This window comes from Hirsutella rhossiliensis (genome assembly GCF_020360975.1).
Source record: "Hirsutella rhossiliensis strain HR02 chromosome Unknown scaffold00002, whole genome shotgun sequence".
Classification (NCBI taxonomy): Eukaryota; Fungi; Ascomycota; class Sordariomycetes; order Hypocreales; family Ophiocordycipitaceae; genus Hirsutella; species Hirsutella rhossiliensis.
Window position 1 is genome coordinate 7,195,749 of NW_025408668.1, and position 16,300 is coordinate 7,212,048.

The 16,300-nt window shown below is 55.9% G+C and overlaps 4 protein-coding genes across 4 annotated transcripts; 1 reads left to right on the plus strand and 3 right to left on the minus strand.

The window, feature by feature from the left end:
- Window positions 1-852: 852 nt before the first annotated feature.
- Window positions 853-1,269, minus strand: HRG_02535 (uncharacterized protein; the record flags this gene model as incomplete). The annotated part of the gene is made up of 3 exons (XM_044861006.1): window positions 853-974; window positions 1,041-1,129; window positions 1,178-1,269. The coding sequence occupies 3 exons, from the start codon at window positions 1,267-1,269 to the stop codon at window positions 853-855; spliced, it is 303 nt and encodes a 100-aa protein (XP_044724639.1).
- A 1,410-nt stretch (window positions 1,270-2,679) lies between these two features.
- Window positions 2,680-4,935, plus strand: HRG_02536 (exocyst complex component sec6 domain-containing protein; the record flags this gene model as incomplete). The annotated part of the gene is made up of 1 exon (XM_044861007.1): window positions 2,680-4,935. The coding sequence occupies one exon, from the start codon at window positions 2,680-2,682 to the stop codon at window positions 4,933-4,935; it is 2,256 nt and encodes a 751-aa protein (XP_044724640.1).
- Window positions 4,936-5,725: 790 nt separating this feature from the next.
- On the minus strand, window positions 5,726-9,662 carry HRG_02537 (cytoskeletal-regulatory complex EF hand domain-containing protein; the record flags this gene model as incomplete). Its single annotated transcript, XM_044861008.1, has 6 exons — window positions 5,726-5,755; window positions 5,816-6,428; window positions 6,486-8,031; window positions 8,104-9,343; window positions 9,402-9,556; window positions 9,635-9,662. 6 exons carry the CDS (start codon window positions 9,660-9,662, stop codon window positions 5,726-5,728), a joined length of 3,612 nt encoding a protein of 1,203 aa, XP_044724641.1.
- Window positions 9,663-12,085: 2,423 nt separating this feature from the next.
- On the minus strand, window positions 12,086-12,502 carry HRG_02538 (uncharacterized protein; the record flags this gene model as incomplete). Its single annotated transcript, XM_044861009.1, has 1 exon — window positions 12,086-12,502. One exon carries the CDS (start codon window positions 12,500-12,502, stop codon window positions 12,086-12,088), a length of 417 nt encoding a protein of 138 aa, XP_044724642.1.
- Window positions 12,503-16,300: the final 3,798 nt, after the last annotated feature.

Sequence of the window (16,300 nt, forward strand, 5' to 3'; positions counted from 1 at the left end):
ATCGAGACGGCCGTTGACCATGCGTCTTCATGAATGACACCCACTCCTAATCGTCTGGCCACTCTCCCATAGAATTGTACCAACATGACGTTCATATAGCACCATGGTCTTGGGCAAAATACTTCATCATCGAAGAATTTGACTTCTGGGTAGGAAAGTAGTGAGAGGCCGTCGGATCTCGACATAAGTATGAAAGGAAAGATGGGGAACTGCAGAAGCGCGCTTCTGACCCATCTTCGATCCATCATGATGACCCAATCCACAGTCCTTTGTAATTCGATATGGCCAAGTTTTCTCCATCTGGCCAAATCATCCCATGTCCACTCAACGAAGCAATAGACCCGGTCAACCGAAAGCTTGCCAGCATTGTCCAACAAGCTAGAAATAGTCGGCATCTCTGGTCTTGGCTGGTGTTGCGGGTAAAGTCTTTCCGATGCACCATGGTAAGCACGTTTTTGATCGACGGGGGTAGCATGTGCGGATGTCGATTTATAGCGCTCCGGTCGACGCCTTGACTCCCCTGGTCAACATCCTGACTTTCCATTATGATGGCTTCCATTTTCTCGTTAACAAGGAACCAAGTGACCTCCCGTCTGATGTGCCCATGAAAGTATGTTGTCACATCCACATCATTATCCCATGCAGCCCACGACCAGCTGGGGATGAAAAATCGGCCTTGCGTGCTTCTCATCTGCTGCAGATCTGATATCCAGAGGAGGGCGGAATCTAAAAACCTTTCCGGCATCCCGAACCAAAAATCGGTTTCCATAGACTCGGAAAGTATGTTTTGAATGCCGCGGAAGGCTTTCAATATGTCGGAGGCAAACGACAAGTTTCGCCTCGAATAAACTTCTACATGCGCAGCGAATTCTTGGACTGCACACTCGCTACTCGAAAGGGCCAACGTTTGAGATGGAGCGATCCGAGCTGAAGGCCACCCTCAGATGGGCCACCTGGGTTCCATAAATTGCTCACTGGGGTTATGAATTCCGTACGAAAACTCGTCTCCCCAATTCCGTCTTCGGAGAATACGCTCTCACTGCATTGGAAGTAGACCTGACTGTCGGTAAAGAACAAGAGGCGTCGAGACAGCAGCAGCTCCTGGTAGGTCCAGCCGCGGGTGTTCCACCTGCTATGGTCAAGCAGGCTCATGATGGACTCAAAGGGGACGATAAACCGACGATTCCGCACCAGAGCTGCTTTCTGTGGTCTGCATTTGACGTTCTCGTTGAAGCGAGGCAACCCGACACTGATTTTCTGGGCGTCCATGGTGGCTGCGGCAGAAACAATGGTGAGGGTTGCCGAGCCGTATATTTTGTCCATTTGAGATTGCTGAAACAGCTTGTGTTCATGACTGTCTTGAACGATGCAGAGAGCGTCGACCCAAAGATAGCACTCGCCAAGCTCCGCAACAAAGTCTATGGCGTCTTGAACTACTCGTGGGAGCTTTCCAGACAAGTCGTCCAGACATGACGGTTGCAAAAGTTGGTTGATATTTTGCCTCGTCAACTTGAGAGTGTTTGTGGCCGACCAACAGTAACTAAGGGCCAGGTAGCTTGAGTCTGGTGGCAAATGAGAGATGCACCGACGTGACACGTCGATTACCAGCAGTTGACCCGGCCTGTGGCGGTCTGAGCCTGAGGGCTCTTCACAAATCCGTCCATGGTTGTGCTGACAGAAGCGCAGCCAGCTCTTGGGGAGGCTGGTACTGATCCTCTTTGGCTCCAGGAGACGGCCGTAGAAGCATTTGGAGCCGTAAAGGGCCAGGGCATCATCTCTCAGCAGCTGCATGTCGCCCAAGTGGTTGTCGGGATCAAGCCGTCGTCCTGGATCCGTCGTCCGACAAGAGATGCCGATGCGATACGCTTCTTTCCGGCCCTCGCTTGGAATGTAGGGGCGTGCAAAACAGTAGCTGTATATGTAGTACTCGGCCGGCCTTTTCTTGACTCTATCCATGTGTATCAGTGCCTGGGGAGTGATTGAAGTGCGAATGCGTTTGGTGCAGACTGCCTGGATGACGAGATGGCAAAAAGCGCAATGGGAGCTTTTGCGATGGATGTCGTGCAAGAAGCCGAGTTTGGCGGCCCGCGAGGTGGCGCCGAGTCGACATGGCTGTCGAAGGCTGACTGGAAGTATTTCGGAAAATCCAAAGCCGCACAAACATCGCATAGGTTGTGTATGGTTGTCTCTCCACGATGCATCTTACGACGTCGTCCGTTATAGTCTTATTATTCTTATAGATGTCTAGCCAGAGTGTTGGAGACGAAGAAGCTCAAGGTATCGGAAGCGAGCTACCGTGTCGTTTTTCGTGGCGTATTACCTGGTCGCATTGAGTGCAAGAGGCTCGCAAGGAAGTCCGTTGCCTTGCGGAATAACTTTGAATCTTTCAAAGTAAGATTGCATCGTGAGGTTGCACGACTATTCAGACAGTGCCTGAAAGCGCAGATATGCACTGTGCGCTCCAACGGCCCAGGCCCCGCAGTGCTGCCACAACGCCAGCAGCCCCTCCAACCAACTGCACCTCCCCCATCACCGCCAACATCATCATCGCGACAGCCATCCCATCAATGACCAGGACATCACCCCCATCCGCACCATAGCCGCCGCCTCACCCGACCGGGGCCACTCAGCGCTGCGTCAGCCATGCCCTGATTGCCGTCCGACAGCAGCAGCAGCAAAATGGACGACGGTCCCGCGCCCAAGCTGTCGGAGCTGCTGCGGCACCCGGACGACCTCGACAAGATACCCGCCCTCAAGCTCGAGTTCTCACGCAAAAAGGGCGCCGTCGACGGCCAACTGCGCCGCGGCCTGCGCGATCAGCTCGAGACGACCCAGGCCGGCATGACGGGCCTCGGTGACGGCCAAAAGACGGTCCAGGCTATTAAAGACGAGATGATCAACATCGACCGCCTCTGCTCAGAGTCCCAGACCATGATCCACGATTTTGCCAGCATAAACCTCGTCTCCCAAGCCCACCGCAACTTTGGCGCCGTCGAGACCATGCGTCGCAACCTCGAGGCTTTTAACCAGCGCCTCTCCCACGTCGACGACATGCTGCGCCAGGACGACGACGACAAGGAAAACATGCCCAATCTGCTGCCCTGCCACTACGAGCTCACCCAGCTGCGCAACATCCGTGACGACGCCATGGAGCAGATACACCGCGCCGAAGACCCGGGCCTCGAGTCCACCCTCGAGGACTACTTTGCCCGCCTCGACGATACCATCGACTGGTTCGACGAGCACGTCGGCATCCTCGCCATGAACCTAATCAGCCTCGTTGTAAACGACAACAACGGCCTCGTCGTCCGCTTTGCCGTCGTCATGGAGGCAGAGGAGCGCAGCGACGCCCGCGTCCTCGCACTGCAGGAGGCTCTCAAGGACCACGAGGAAATGGCCGCCCGCTTCCAGGGCATCACCGACGGCGCCAAAAAGGTGCGCGGCTACAAGGACAAGTTCCTCCAGGCCATTCGCATCAGCGCCGAGCAGCAGTTCGAGCAGGCCCGCGAGGACTTTCTCGACGACGCCTCGCGCCTCGACAAGATCATGAAGTGGTACTTCAACGACCTCAACGCCGTCAAGATGGGCATGACGCCTCTCATGCCGCGCCGCTGGACCATCGCCAAGACGTACGCCGACATCTACCACGGCCTCATGCACGACTTCCTCGTCGCCATGGTGGCCGACCCGGAGGGCAGCTCGGCCCACACGCTCGAGATTGCCGGCTTCCCCGATAAGTACTACAAGAAAATGGCCAAGATGGGCTTCCGCGAGCAAGACCTCGCTCCCCACGTCATCGACAACCGCGAGGCCGAGCTGGTCCGCGACTTCCGCCAGCTCATCATCAAGTTCCTCGACGAGTGGATCGACCGCATCTTTGAGCAGGAGAAGCGCGACTTTGCCGAGCGTAACGTCGAGGGCTCCAACCTCGACCAGGACGAGTACGGCTACTTCCGCACTCGCAACCTTGTTGCTCTGTGGCGCATGCTGCGCGAGCAGGTTGACGCCGGCGCCAACTCGAAGCGCGCCGACGTGGTCGAGGGCGTCGTCGACGCCATGTTCCTGCGCCTGCGCGGCCGCCAGCAGGCCTGGCAGCGCATGCTCGAGGACGAGGCCCTGGCCTGCGAGTCGGCCGGCGCCGAGCTCGACGGCTTCCAGGCCCTGCAGGACTGGCTCGTGGCCACGGCAAACGACCAGATTGCCTGCATCGACGACAACGAGGACGAGGGCCGCCTCGGCTACCTGTCGAGCTTCCGGCAAAAGTTTGAGCCGCTCGTCACGGCGCCCTACCTCGAGGGCGCCGATGAGGAGCTGGCGGCGCTGCGCGACGGCTACGTCGACTTTAGCACCTGGTGCATCACAAAGTTTGCCCACCTCATCTTCGTCGTCGACTTTGGCGCCGTCATGCCCGACTTCTTCACGCCCCGCTGGTACGCCAACACGGCTATGAAGCAGATGGTGGTGACGTTTGACGAATACGTCGGCGACTACCGCCAGGTGCTGCACCACTCGCTCGTCGACATCTTCATCGAGATCTTCGCCGACGAGCTGCTCGTGCGCTACCTCGGCTCCGTCCGCAATAAGGGCGCGCGCTTCCGCCGCGCTGACCCCTTCCGCGACAAGCTCTTCGACGACGTCTCGACGGCCTTTGACTTTTTCGGCGGCCTGCCCACCCAGGATGTGGCTCAGGCCATCAAGCAGACGTGGCGCGTCACCGAACCCTTCCTCAACCTCGTCTCGGCGGACCGCGACGCCATCCCCGACGCATTTGCCGCCTTCAAGGCCGCCTACTGGGACCTCTCCATCGGCTGGGTCGAGGCTGTGCTGCGCGCCCGCGACGATTTTGACCGCAGCATGCTCAACGCCGTCAAAGCCAGGGCTGCAACCATGGACGTTGTCCGCGGGCCCGAGACCATCATGGGCAAGGTCAAGTGAGGCGGGTTCCTTGGTGCTTGATGCCCGAGGATATGAGTATAGGAGGTGTTGCCGTATCAGGAAGAGAGGGGCCCATGGGCTGGAGCATCTCTGGGCAGAAGAGGAGGGGCTGCAAAGGGCGGAACAGGGCTGGACCGGACGGTTCTCGTCTTTTTTGACATGCCCGCGGAGACCAAAGACGTGAAGCAACTAATCTACATGGCACCAACGAACGGCGCCTACTTTGTTACAATACTACAAACCATCACTCTCTCACACATGGCAAGGTGTAAAGACAGGCAGGACAAGGAACGGTTTGAACGAAACGAATTTTTCTTTTTCATCTTGATGTTACTCTTCTCCACGTTCAATGAAAAGTCTCAAACAGCGTCTTGGCCGGTAAACCCTCGTCGCAGCGGTATTACAAGCAGATCCTCCTTGCTCTGCCCTCCTCACCCCCTCCCGTGGCCACCATCTTCCAGCCTGCCTATCCACGCAGGCCTTCGACCAATCCGCCCTTCACCCACATCATGACATAAATTCTTCGCTCAGAAAGCGCAAAAGACGGACTGACAAAAAGGCGAAAAGGGATACGAATCAGAAGCTAAGGCTGCACAAGGATACACACACACAAACTAGGTAGGTTCGCTCTTCGACGCCCTCTGCAACAACGATGAATGGGATTGTCTCACCCGTCAACCAAAAGAACCACACTTCTTCAGCTTCCTCACCCTCCACCACACATGCGCGCCATCGAGCGTCGGCTGCGCAACACCCGCCAAAGACCACGTTTGCGTGCCCCCGCCTGTTCCTATGAATGGCTGGCCAAGTGGTTGGCGGCCTGGTCGTGCCCAGCATGTAAGCGTGTGACCAAAACTTGCCTCCAAATGGGGGGACTTACCCTCTCCAAATTGTAGTCATATTTCTCCAGCGCCGTCACAGCATCGGCCCGCGAGTAGCCCATGCTTGTCAGGTTCTTGACCATGGGGTCATCGTGCTCTCCATGCTCCGTGAGGGCGCGGCCCGGCGGCTGCGGGCGCAAATCCTTCTTGCCGTCGTTACTGGTGTTCGGGTCGTTGATCCCGGGAGAGACGGCGCTCGGGGAGTCGAGGCCGGCAAAGATGGCGTCCCAGTCGTGGCTGTCGGGTGCCTTTTGCTGGTTGCCCCCAGTCGCAGCCGCGGTCCCGCCTGTCGGGTTTGAGGCCACAAAATCGAAGCTGCTCTCGTTTCCGAAAGCCGTCGACTCGCTCTTGGTCTGACTTGCTGGCGGGCTGCTGTCAAACACCGGGTTAAAGTCATCTCGAGAGATGTTGGCAAAATCGTCATCCGCGGATCCCTCCTTGGCATCCTCGAGACCCTCGAAATCGTCGTCCAGGTCATCGAGTGTGCCCTTTGCCGCCGAGTGAGACGGCCCGAGCGCGGCAGAACCGAAAATGTCATCGGCAGTAGTGGTTGGCTTGGGGCCGGCCGCGCTGGAATTTGTTATCGTAGCGGGCGACGACGGCTGTTCGGCACTGCGACCGTGTAAGCAAAACAGAAGCTCCGCGACCACCACTCAAGAACCGCCCTACCCCTGGTGTGGAGACTCGGTGGAGACTGCCTTCTCTTTGGCCGTCACGTTCGAAATGGCATCTATAGCACCGGATGCCGCCTCGCTGACTCCTGCCTCTGGCCGTTTTTCGCCGGCTTTGTTCGGGGGCGAGGCGGGCGCAAAGTCGTCGTCGAACCCACCGCGCTCGCTGTCTGAGTCTGAGTCCTCATCGTGTTCCAGTTCCGTGATGGGCGGGAACTCGGCGTCGAAAGCGTTTTGTGCTTTGGAGCCCTCGGGAGCGCCAGGACCCGGACTCCTGCTCGAGGCGGCAAACGCGGCAAACGCATCATCAAAGTCGGCCTTTGCTTTTGCCTCGTCGCCGTTTCCAAAGGAGCCGGGTGCTCCGGCGACACCAGATTCACCTGGATGGGGTGCCTTGGCCGCAGAGTCGCCGGCGGTGAGCCCCTGTGCGTCACCGGGGACGGGAATAGCGCTGGGCGTCGGGCTCTTTTCGTCATCGTCGCTCGTGGAGGTTGCTGGTGCTCCTGCACCGTCAGTATCGGTGGGAAATGGGTTGGAGGAGCTGGCGACTGAGCCCTCGATGCGAGAACCCGGGGGCGAGACCTGGCGAGACGAAGAGAACGATTCGGTGTGGTCGGGAAAGGGGAGGAAGCTCGAGTTGATCTGCCTCGACTCCGGCGGTGCCGGCGGTTCCAGAGTCCCCTGACGGCTGAAGGAGCCCGCGCTGGCGACAGAGTTGCCCGTGTGTTGCTGCTTGAATGTTGCCGGCGGCGGCGGCGAACTGGTCGCGCCGGGGGCAAACGACGGGCCAAATACTTCGTCAAAGGACTTGTCCTGGACGCCCCGAGTCTGCGGGGAGGGAAAGGTCCCCATTACATCCGTGCTCGCCGTCCGCTTAAAGAAGGGATTGTTACCACTTGCCGTCGACAGGGCTGGGCTGGTGACTTGGACAGGGGCCGACACTGGCGAGCCGCTGTCGAGTTGGCGGGAGACGTCGTCGCCCCCCTTTGCCAAGTTCTCGGCCTCTGTTTTGAGCTTGTCGCGCTCGCCTTCCGTCGTGGCTAGCTGCTTCTTATTGATGGCAGCCAGACCTTTCTGCTGGCGGGCCTCGGATCTGAGCTTCTCGACTTGCGGCTTGAGTTGTGCAATCTCGCCGTTGACGACGCGGATGCGCTCCCTAAGGCTGGCATTCTCCTGCTGGTCTGCCTGCAACGCCGCCGAGACCTGCTGGTGTTGGGTTTGGTGGTCTCGGAGCGTTCCCTCGAGGGTCATGCACTCGCCCTGGAGCTTCTGGGTGTCGGCCCGCGACTTTCTCAGCTGCTCTTCGAGAGCCCGGGTATTCTCCGCCTCCTTCTCGTAGAGCGTTCGAAGCTGTGCTAGCCGGTGCTCAAAGTTTTGTTTCTGTGAGTTGGTCTGGGTGAGCTCGTTTTGAGTCGTGGTCCTCTTGGTCTGCACCTCTTGCATCTGCTTGGAAAGAGAGCCGATCTGGTTCGACAGATTGGCCAGCTCAGTCGTCTCTCCCGTAATCTTCTTGCTCGCCTCAGGATCGTTGTCCTCGAGGAGATCTTCCGATTGTGCCATGGGTGCCTGCTTGAACGCGGTCCCCATGGCATCGGTCGACGGCTGTGTCGTCAAACCCCTGCCGAATGAGGACGAAGGAACAAAGGGCTTAAAAGTGGAGCCGGTGGCAGCCGGCTTAATGGGCGACGTTGGCGGCATGGCGCTCGTGCCGCCTCCAAACGGATCATTGGCGCCGGATCCTCCGGTGGACATTGTCGTCTGGGCCGGTGCCGGGCTTGGCGCGGACGAGTCGAGGCCAAAGAGGTCCTCGAGGGCCGACTTGGGCTGGGGCGGAGGAGGATGTGTCATGGGAGGGGGGTCGAAGGCGGATGCCGCAGCGGGCGGGCGCGCCTGGTTGCGCATGCTAGGCGGCACCAGGTTCGGCGGCAAGGTGGCAGGCAACGTCGCGGAGCGGCCGCTTCGCATCTGTCTGATGAGGTACATGGCCACGGCGAAGCCATCTGGCGTCAGAGTCCCCTGGCTGTTGAAATCAGCTAGGTCCCAGATTTGGGCCAGGGCGTCCTCGGAGAGATTGGACTGGCTGAAGAAGGGGACGGCTTGGTCTCCGGTGATGAAGCCCTTGTTGCCCTTGTCCAGGGTCGCGTAGAGCTGGTCGAAGCGCTCTTTATCGGCGGGGGAGACGGCCCAGTCGCCGGCAGGGGTGCCTGAGGTTTGGGGAGCCAGGGGAGGGCGTCCCAGGGGGCTTCCGGTGCGCGGCTGGGTAGAGCCGCTGAGCTGGCGAGGGATGGCAGACATACCCGTGTTGCTAGGGGACTGGCGGGCAGACGGTCGCTGCGTGGCGGCTTCGTAGAGACCGGCGGGCAGGACGTTGGGCAGGGCACGGAGAGCGCCCGTCTTCATGGAGGTGAGCAGATGCATCGCGAGGACAAACTCGGCGAGGACGAGGGCGCCACGCTGTTCCGTGTCTGCCAAAGCCCATATCCTACCTAGAGCCTCATTTGGCAAGCCCGACTTGTCGAAGATTTGACGCGCCTGCTCGCCCGATAGCATGTTTCCCTGGAGAGACTGCCGTTCGAAGAGGGCCGTGTATTGGACGACCTTGTCGGGAGTAAGGGGGGGGAAGCGAACAGCGCCTCCGGTGCCCTGCGGCTGCAGGGCGGGGGGTCCAGAGGGCGGGGGCGAGCTGGTCGAGGCGGCAAGGGTGATGCCGTCGAACCGGGGCAAGGGGCCCTGCTGAAAGGCCAGGTCTGCTCTGGGTTCGTGGCCGGCCTGGGCATGGCCTATGAGTCGCAAGACGATGCCGAAGCCGGCGGGAGTCAGGAAACCTCGATTCTCCCTATCTGCAATCTGCCATATCTAAGCAGGCGGGCGAGGTCAGCAGGGGGCTCGAGGGCGAAAACGGGGGCCAACGCACTTCTCCGAGGACGCGGGAATCGAGGCGGGTCTTGTCGAAAAAGGAGAGGGCGGCGTCGCCGGTGACGACTCGCAGGTTCTCGGGATCGGCCTGTTTGAAGAGGTCGCCGTAGACTCGCTTCTCTTCGGGCGTCAAGTTGAGGTTGGATGCAGCTGCTGTAGGAGAGTCAGCCAGGGGCTCGCAGGGCCGTGAGGAGGCGCGCCAGAGAGGTAGGCAGAGAGGGCTAGGCATACCGGAGTCGGCGGCGGCGTCGGCAGACATGATGCCGCAGACCTTCGGCCGGCCAAGTTCCAGAGACAAGAGGATTGAAGGGGCGGCCGGCCGTGTCCTGGTGAGGCGACGACTGGGCCGCAAGCGCGAGACGAGACGAGGCGGGCGGGTGGAATTATAGGTCGGAAACTGCTCGGGTAGGGGTGGGAGACAGTTCGGCTGGGGATAGGTAGGATAGGGAGGTTATTTTTGTCGCAACGGCTGCGTTCGGAGAGGCGCCATGCAATGGTCGACCTTTGGGCCGCAGCGCGGGTTTTTGATGGGAAGCAGGCAAGCAAGCCAACGGTGGTGGTGGTGGTGGTGGTGGTCAGTCAGCCTGCCTGGATGCTGCGCCCGAGCAGCGAGAGAGATGAAGCTCAGCTGCCAGCACGTGTGTGGCTTGGCTCGCGGTGGCTGTGGCTGACGCCAAGACCGCTGGTGAAGGCCTGTACGAAGTAGAGACCCGGCTAGATACAGGGCATCGTGGGTTCGACCTCGGGCTGCATTTGCTTGTCCCCGAATCATCAGCGTTGGGTATATAAAATACGCCGACGTACCATGCATCTCACGAGTAGAGGCCGGGCAATGCAACCCGTGGCCACAGCAGCACCGCTTTCGTACCTCGAGCCATTTTCGAGTCTTGCTATTTGCACAGACATCTTTCTTCATCCTCACAGATAATCTGCTCCATTTCTCTTACTGAGTCTCGAATTAACATCATCAGTTACTGCATAAATAAAATAGAAAAAAGATAGTTAGAGACATTGTGAGAATTAAAAAGACAGTTTTATCTCCTGTTTCGTCGGTTTTTAGTATCTAGGATGACGATGGCTGCGGCATACACCCAAAGACACACCCGCGCCAACGGCAATAGCAGAAACTAGAAGCAGAGGGATGAGAGGAACGAAGGGAGACTTATGGAAAGGAAGCACTGGGCAGGGAGAAAAGGTATATTGAGGAAGAAGATGAAGAAAGTGATATATAGAAGATAATAAGGAAATAATGGGGAAGATAATATCTACTAGCTATCTAAGCGGGAAAAGAGACCTCTTGTGGACAGGCTCTTCACTGCAGTGAGGTTATTCGAACTGGTTCAATTGGTTATATCTTGTGTAACTAGGGAAACGTGTCCCATACAAACTGTGTGCAAAGACCTTCCTCCCTGTGTCTCACCTCTTACTCGCACGTGGCTAGCGCGGTCGATTAGTTATACGTGCGCGATCGGTGCCTAGTGCACAGGTGGATCCAACACTGGAACCTCTTTCTAAATCGATGATCGCGCACTAATCAATCCACCAAAACACACCAAACACAGCGAATTAAGATGAGATAGGAAAAACACGAACAAGAACACCAACAAACTCCTACCACGATGCATCACTATGTTGGATAGTGTGCTCTGACTGTAGCTCTCCTCCCCACACTGGGTGTGTTCTGCCACACGCCATCATGGGCCGCATTTCGAGCGCCGGATGCGCTAGCTGATTCCATCGGTCCCACGTTGGAATATGGACACGAGGATCTCCTCGTTAATGTGAATGGAATAAAAGAACGACGGTAAAGCAGAAGAAGGGAACGAAAAACCGATTAAATCTCGTCGAGAATTGTTGTGTTATTGCGATGAACGAATCCTTCCACCCTCACGTTTAGCTGATTGTCGCTAATAAACTGCGTGAGGGCGCTGTTTGGTGATGCCTTCGTCATAGCATCGGCAGGGTTATCTGCGCCGTTGACCCAACGGATTTCCGCAATATCCCTTGATTCATATGCCTGCCTCAGCGCCATGATATCTATCATGAGTCGCTTCTCTGTTGTGGTGCCAAGTTTGACGAGGCACTCATAGAGGCTATATGAATCTGTGCAAATGACGAGCGGATTTGCTTCAGATCAAGGCGTTGTGCGATCGTATTGACCGTTTGCTTGATCACAAATGCGAGATCGAAGCCCGATGTCAATCCATAGATCTCTGATGCAAGAACGCTTCGAGTAACGCGCTTGCATTTAGTTGAGCTCAATGAAGAATGTTTCCGCGGATGGAAAATGAATCGGTTGATTGCGCGGTCTCATTGGCGATGATAATCACAAAGCCGATTTGAGAGCTTAAATCCTTATTGTTGGCGAATGATCCATCGGTGAACACAAAGATCTTCGCGCTCTCGAGATCGATGGGTATGTAACATAGGCCACGGTCGGGATTGTTGATCTGCCATTCAATCCGCTTGTTCAAAGCCTTGAAGTCGGTATTAACGGGCTCTTGGGCTTGTGCCGCAACGGAACAATCGTATGTTGCTTCGGGTTGGCAAATCGAAGCGATATATGCCCCCCGGGCGCGTTGAGCAGCATAATCCTGATGCCTACTTGATGCCTGAAGATTGATCTCCTCGAGGTTTTGGCTTGGCCCTTCTGCCTGACGATGACACAGCCATTTTGTATGGTCAGGCGGCTGCCGTTAAAGTCGCAGATGGAACCTTCTTGGAGAATCTCTTTGGCTTGGCCTTAAAGCAGAGTTCTTTCTCCTCGATCTTGAGAAATGCATCTGTGCCAACAATGAATGTGTCATCCGTTTGCAAGGCCGCGATGCCAAACAGGTCCTTGTCGGCGATGTTGTTTGCCGTGATCAGAAGGCACGGGTCAAACGAAGAGGTTTCCATATTAAGCTTGCGGCAGTGATGGTCGTGATATGTGTTGAACCAGTGGGCTCCTGCCTCTGCGATGCCATATAGCGGCTTCACGATTCGCAGGATTGTTCCCTCTGGATATCTTCTTTTGAGTTCTTGAGGAAGGGCTGCAAGGATGACACGGGCCAGCTTGGTCTGGGATTGTGTGTATGCCATCGTGATGTCTCTGATCATGATGAACATATCCCGTGTGCAGAGAAACGGTGCTAAGGCCAAGGCCACGCGTTGTGCGGGCCGGCTGATGGTAGGGGCTTGTGTGAGGATCCCACGTTTCCCATCATCATTGTATCCTTGCACAACGAGGCGTGATTTCTCGTATGGCGTTGCAGTATTTCTTCCTTAACCTCTCTGACCATTCGTGATTTGAAGACACGATATCCACCATGTTTATTCGCATCGAATTCTTCGGGTACAATGACCCCAGCGGCGAGGAGGTTCGTGAGCTCGAGTGTGTCGGAAGCTTCAAATGGGAAACCGGTGCTTGTGATCTTTCCTTCAGCTCGTAGCCGCTTGGCTAGGCCGAGATGTTCCATTTCTTTTCGAACAAGAAACGCATTAGCTTCATGATGAACGATAAATTGAACGGGTGAGCAAACAATAGTGGATTCTGATGTGCCATTTTGTGCAGCATCCTTCCTAGGTCGGCCACGCCTGCGCGGCCTCTTTGGCTCAGGGTATTCGAAAGGTTTGGGTTGGTCTTCTGTGGTAGGAAGAGGAAGAGGTTGTTGAGTTGTGGGTGGAAGGAAGAGGGTTTTGAAGAGGATGTTGTTGATCGGATTGTGTTGAGGGAAGGAGTGATTGTTGTGTTGATGGGTCTGTGCGGCTAGGGCTAGGGTCGGGTTGCAACTGAGGAAGGAGCGATTCCGGGTGACGATAGTACGGTTGGACGCATGTACTGCGAAATTTCGCTGGTCCGTTGTCCAGGTCAACTGCGATTTCCGTATCCGTCACCTCGAGCACTTTATATGGGCCTTGCCATCCGTGCTTCTCGCGAAATACGCGAACTTCGCTTCCTAGCGCCAGGGATAGGGGCAGGCGCAACGCTGTATCAGGCCCATTACGCGTATTTAACGCGGTCTGAACCTTCCTCTGGGCGTTGATCTTCCTCAGCTCTGACATCGTTCGCCACACCGCCTTAGCTCTTGCCATTGCGGAAGGTGTAGGCGGCGAATCCATCGTCATTCGAGGCAGAGCACCGAAGACGAGGAGGGTTGGAACGAGGCCATCCGGACCGGCTGTGTCGTTGACAGCCTTGAAAGCCATTTGAAGGACTTGATCAGGGCTCACGGTATCCTTCAGCTCTGCCTTTAATATATCATATGCTCTTCGGACGGGCACATGATACTTCTCAACCTTCCCAACAGCCCAATGTGCTTCCACAGGCACCTGATGACACGTTATTCCCATCAATTTCGCTTCTGCTTGGAACTCGGCAGCAGCGAAATTCGTGCCTGCGTCATGAGTGATCACATCGGGTGGTCCAAGGTATGTATCCATCCAACATTGTTTCAACGCGAGCCACGTTTCCTTGGCCGTCATGTTGGATAGAATCTCCTGCCTGATAGGCAGTGGCTTGATCAACAACATGGAGGACTGGTCTGCCACCCAATGTCATGACATCAACGATGACTTCGTAATTGAAGTCACAATCATCCTTCAAGCTGAACTTGAACCTTCGTGGCGGGTCGGATTTCATCTGACAGTAGTGGCAGAACTTCTTGATCATTTCCAGAGCTTCGATTTCCACATCATGGCCAGCCGAATTCAGCAGCTTGTGCAGCCGATACACGGATGGATGACCAAAACGCGTGTGGAGGCGCCGCAATTCAGCCTCCGTGAGATATGCCACTGATGCCTCTTGTTTCCGCAAGAAGAACCACGCGTGACCCCATCTTCGAATCACTGGAACGCTCACACCATTGCCAACGAGCTCGTTCGTGACGTTATTTAAATATACGCCGAGCCGATCCATATCAGCTAGGCATAGGAGGAATGGCGTTGGCACGTTGACTATATGAAAATCAACCTCTCCCACTGGTGTGTTCAAGGTGATCACGCCAAGTGGTGTTTCCAATCTTCCTGCACCAAATCTAACTGGTTCGGGCTTGCGATCATCACGGAATTGGACTGGGGGCATCTCTCGTTGGAGAGCACGCAGTTGTTCGATTCCTCCCGTCGATATGCATGCCGCACCTGTGTCCGGCATGATTCCTTGGAACGAGTCTTGAGAGTAACGATCTAGTATGAATTGTGTGGGTTCGTCACTGTTGAATAACTTGATGCCTACTGGAGAGATCCGATGATGGAAAGCTTCGTTGGACAGAAAGGTCGCAGCAGCGTAGAACGATTCATAAGGGTCAGAGGAGTCAGAATCATCGGATTCCTCGGTGCTCGAGTCATCCTGATCCTGTGATTCCCCTTCATAGTCAGCCAAGAACATAGCATACGAACGAGATTGACCGTGGAAGCCTCTCTCGTAGATACTTCTCTTTGGCTGCTTTTCTCTCGTTTTCAGGATGTCTCGTTGAGAAACAACCTTCCTTGCCGCAAACGTAGCATTTCTTCTTCCAATTTGGCTGACGCCTTTGTGATTGACCTCTTGTTCCGCCGGAATTTCGCTGAAATTTGCGATCCACGAAGTGCTGATCATGTCCTCTATCCAGGTCTTGGGGATATTGGCCACTGGGTTGTTCAGATCGTTCATCTTGCATGGCAGATAGCGATGATCGAAGCTGTGATGCCAATCCCTCAAATGTAGGTGCGGGAGAGTATATCGCGAGTCGGAATTCAGGCACACCACGGCACGCCCTGAGCGTTGCATCGATCAGGCCACCTTCGCCGCCAGACTTATCCCCGAGTGCTCTCCTACAGAGCCGCAATTTCGTAAGAAGGGCCTGGAGGACCTCGTCAGATGACTTACCGGGCATCTCAGCCCGAAGTCGGCTGAAGGTGAGGGTGCTCCAGTGGGTATGATACATCTTCTGGTTGATTTCGGTGTCAAAGTGCTCTTTCATCTTCTGATACATCTCAGCGAAGGTTAAATCAGTGCTGATTTCGTGTAGAAAGAAGGACTGAGCTTCTTGGCCAGAATCGAAGGAAAACACCATGGAATTTAGACGGAGGAATGTTTGCTTGACGGCACACGCTCATGAATTTCCGGATCTTGTCATCGAAGATATCGTATGGTTCGCCGGTATAGGCTAGTTTCTTGTCCCATATCTTAATGAATCTAATCGTGAGATCGGCCTCAACTTCCTCGTTCTCGAATCGAACAGGTGGAATGCTCGTGTATGCATCTCGGAAGTTGGTAGTCCGTACGGGGCGTCTGCTGATACCGAGGGATTCGCGCCATTGATGCTGAGGCTCTTGCTGAGCGGGTTGATGGGTCTCAATGATCTGAGGGGATTCCGGTTCCGCCGGTCGGGTAATAGTTGGCTGCTGGATTACTACCGGTGCCGGTGACGATATAGCCGCTTTAACAGTTCCTTGGAGCAGCTTCTGTTTCACCTTATATGCCACGGTGTTTTCAGCAACCTCTTGACCAAGCAACTCGTTCTCATCCCATTCAGGAAGTTCGTTACTTGTTAGAAGGCCACATAAAGCTCGAGAGATGCTAGAGTTGGCCTTGCCCATATAGATCCCCCTAATTCTGAGAAGCGTCCGGAGTCTTGATCTAAGGCGTGGGTTGATTAGTTCGAAGTCATCATAGCTCCATCCCGTGAAGTCGTTATACAGATCCCCAAGCAGGGCAATTCCGTGGTTACGTTTATCCACCGTGTATGTTGCCACACAGCCTAAGAAGAAGCTGTTGCGGTGGACAAGGGAGGAGCTCTGGGTGATAGGTTCGTTGAGGAAATCCGCGTCGAAATGCCTGATCGGGAGTGAAGGGAGCTCCACGATCGTCAGGTTCCGTTCAACGAGTTGCCTGTCTTCGAGAGACACGTTGGCCGGGGTATCCTGGGCTGTTGCCGG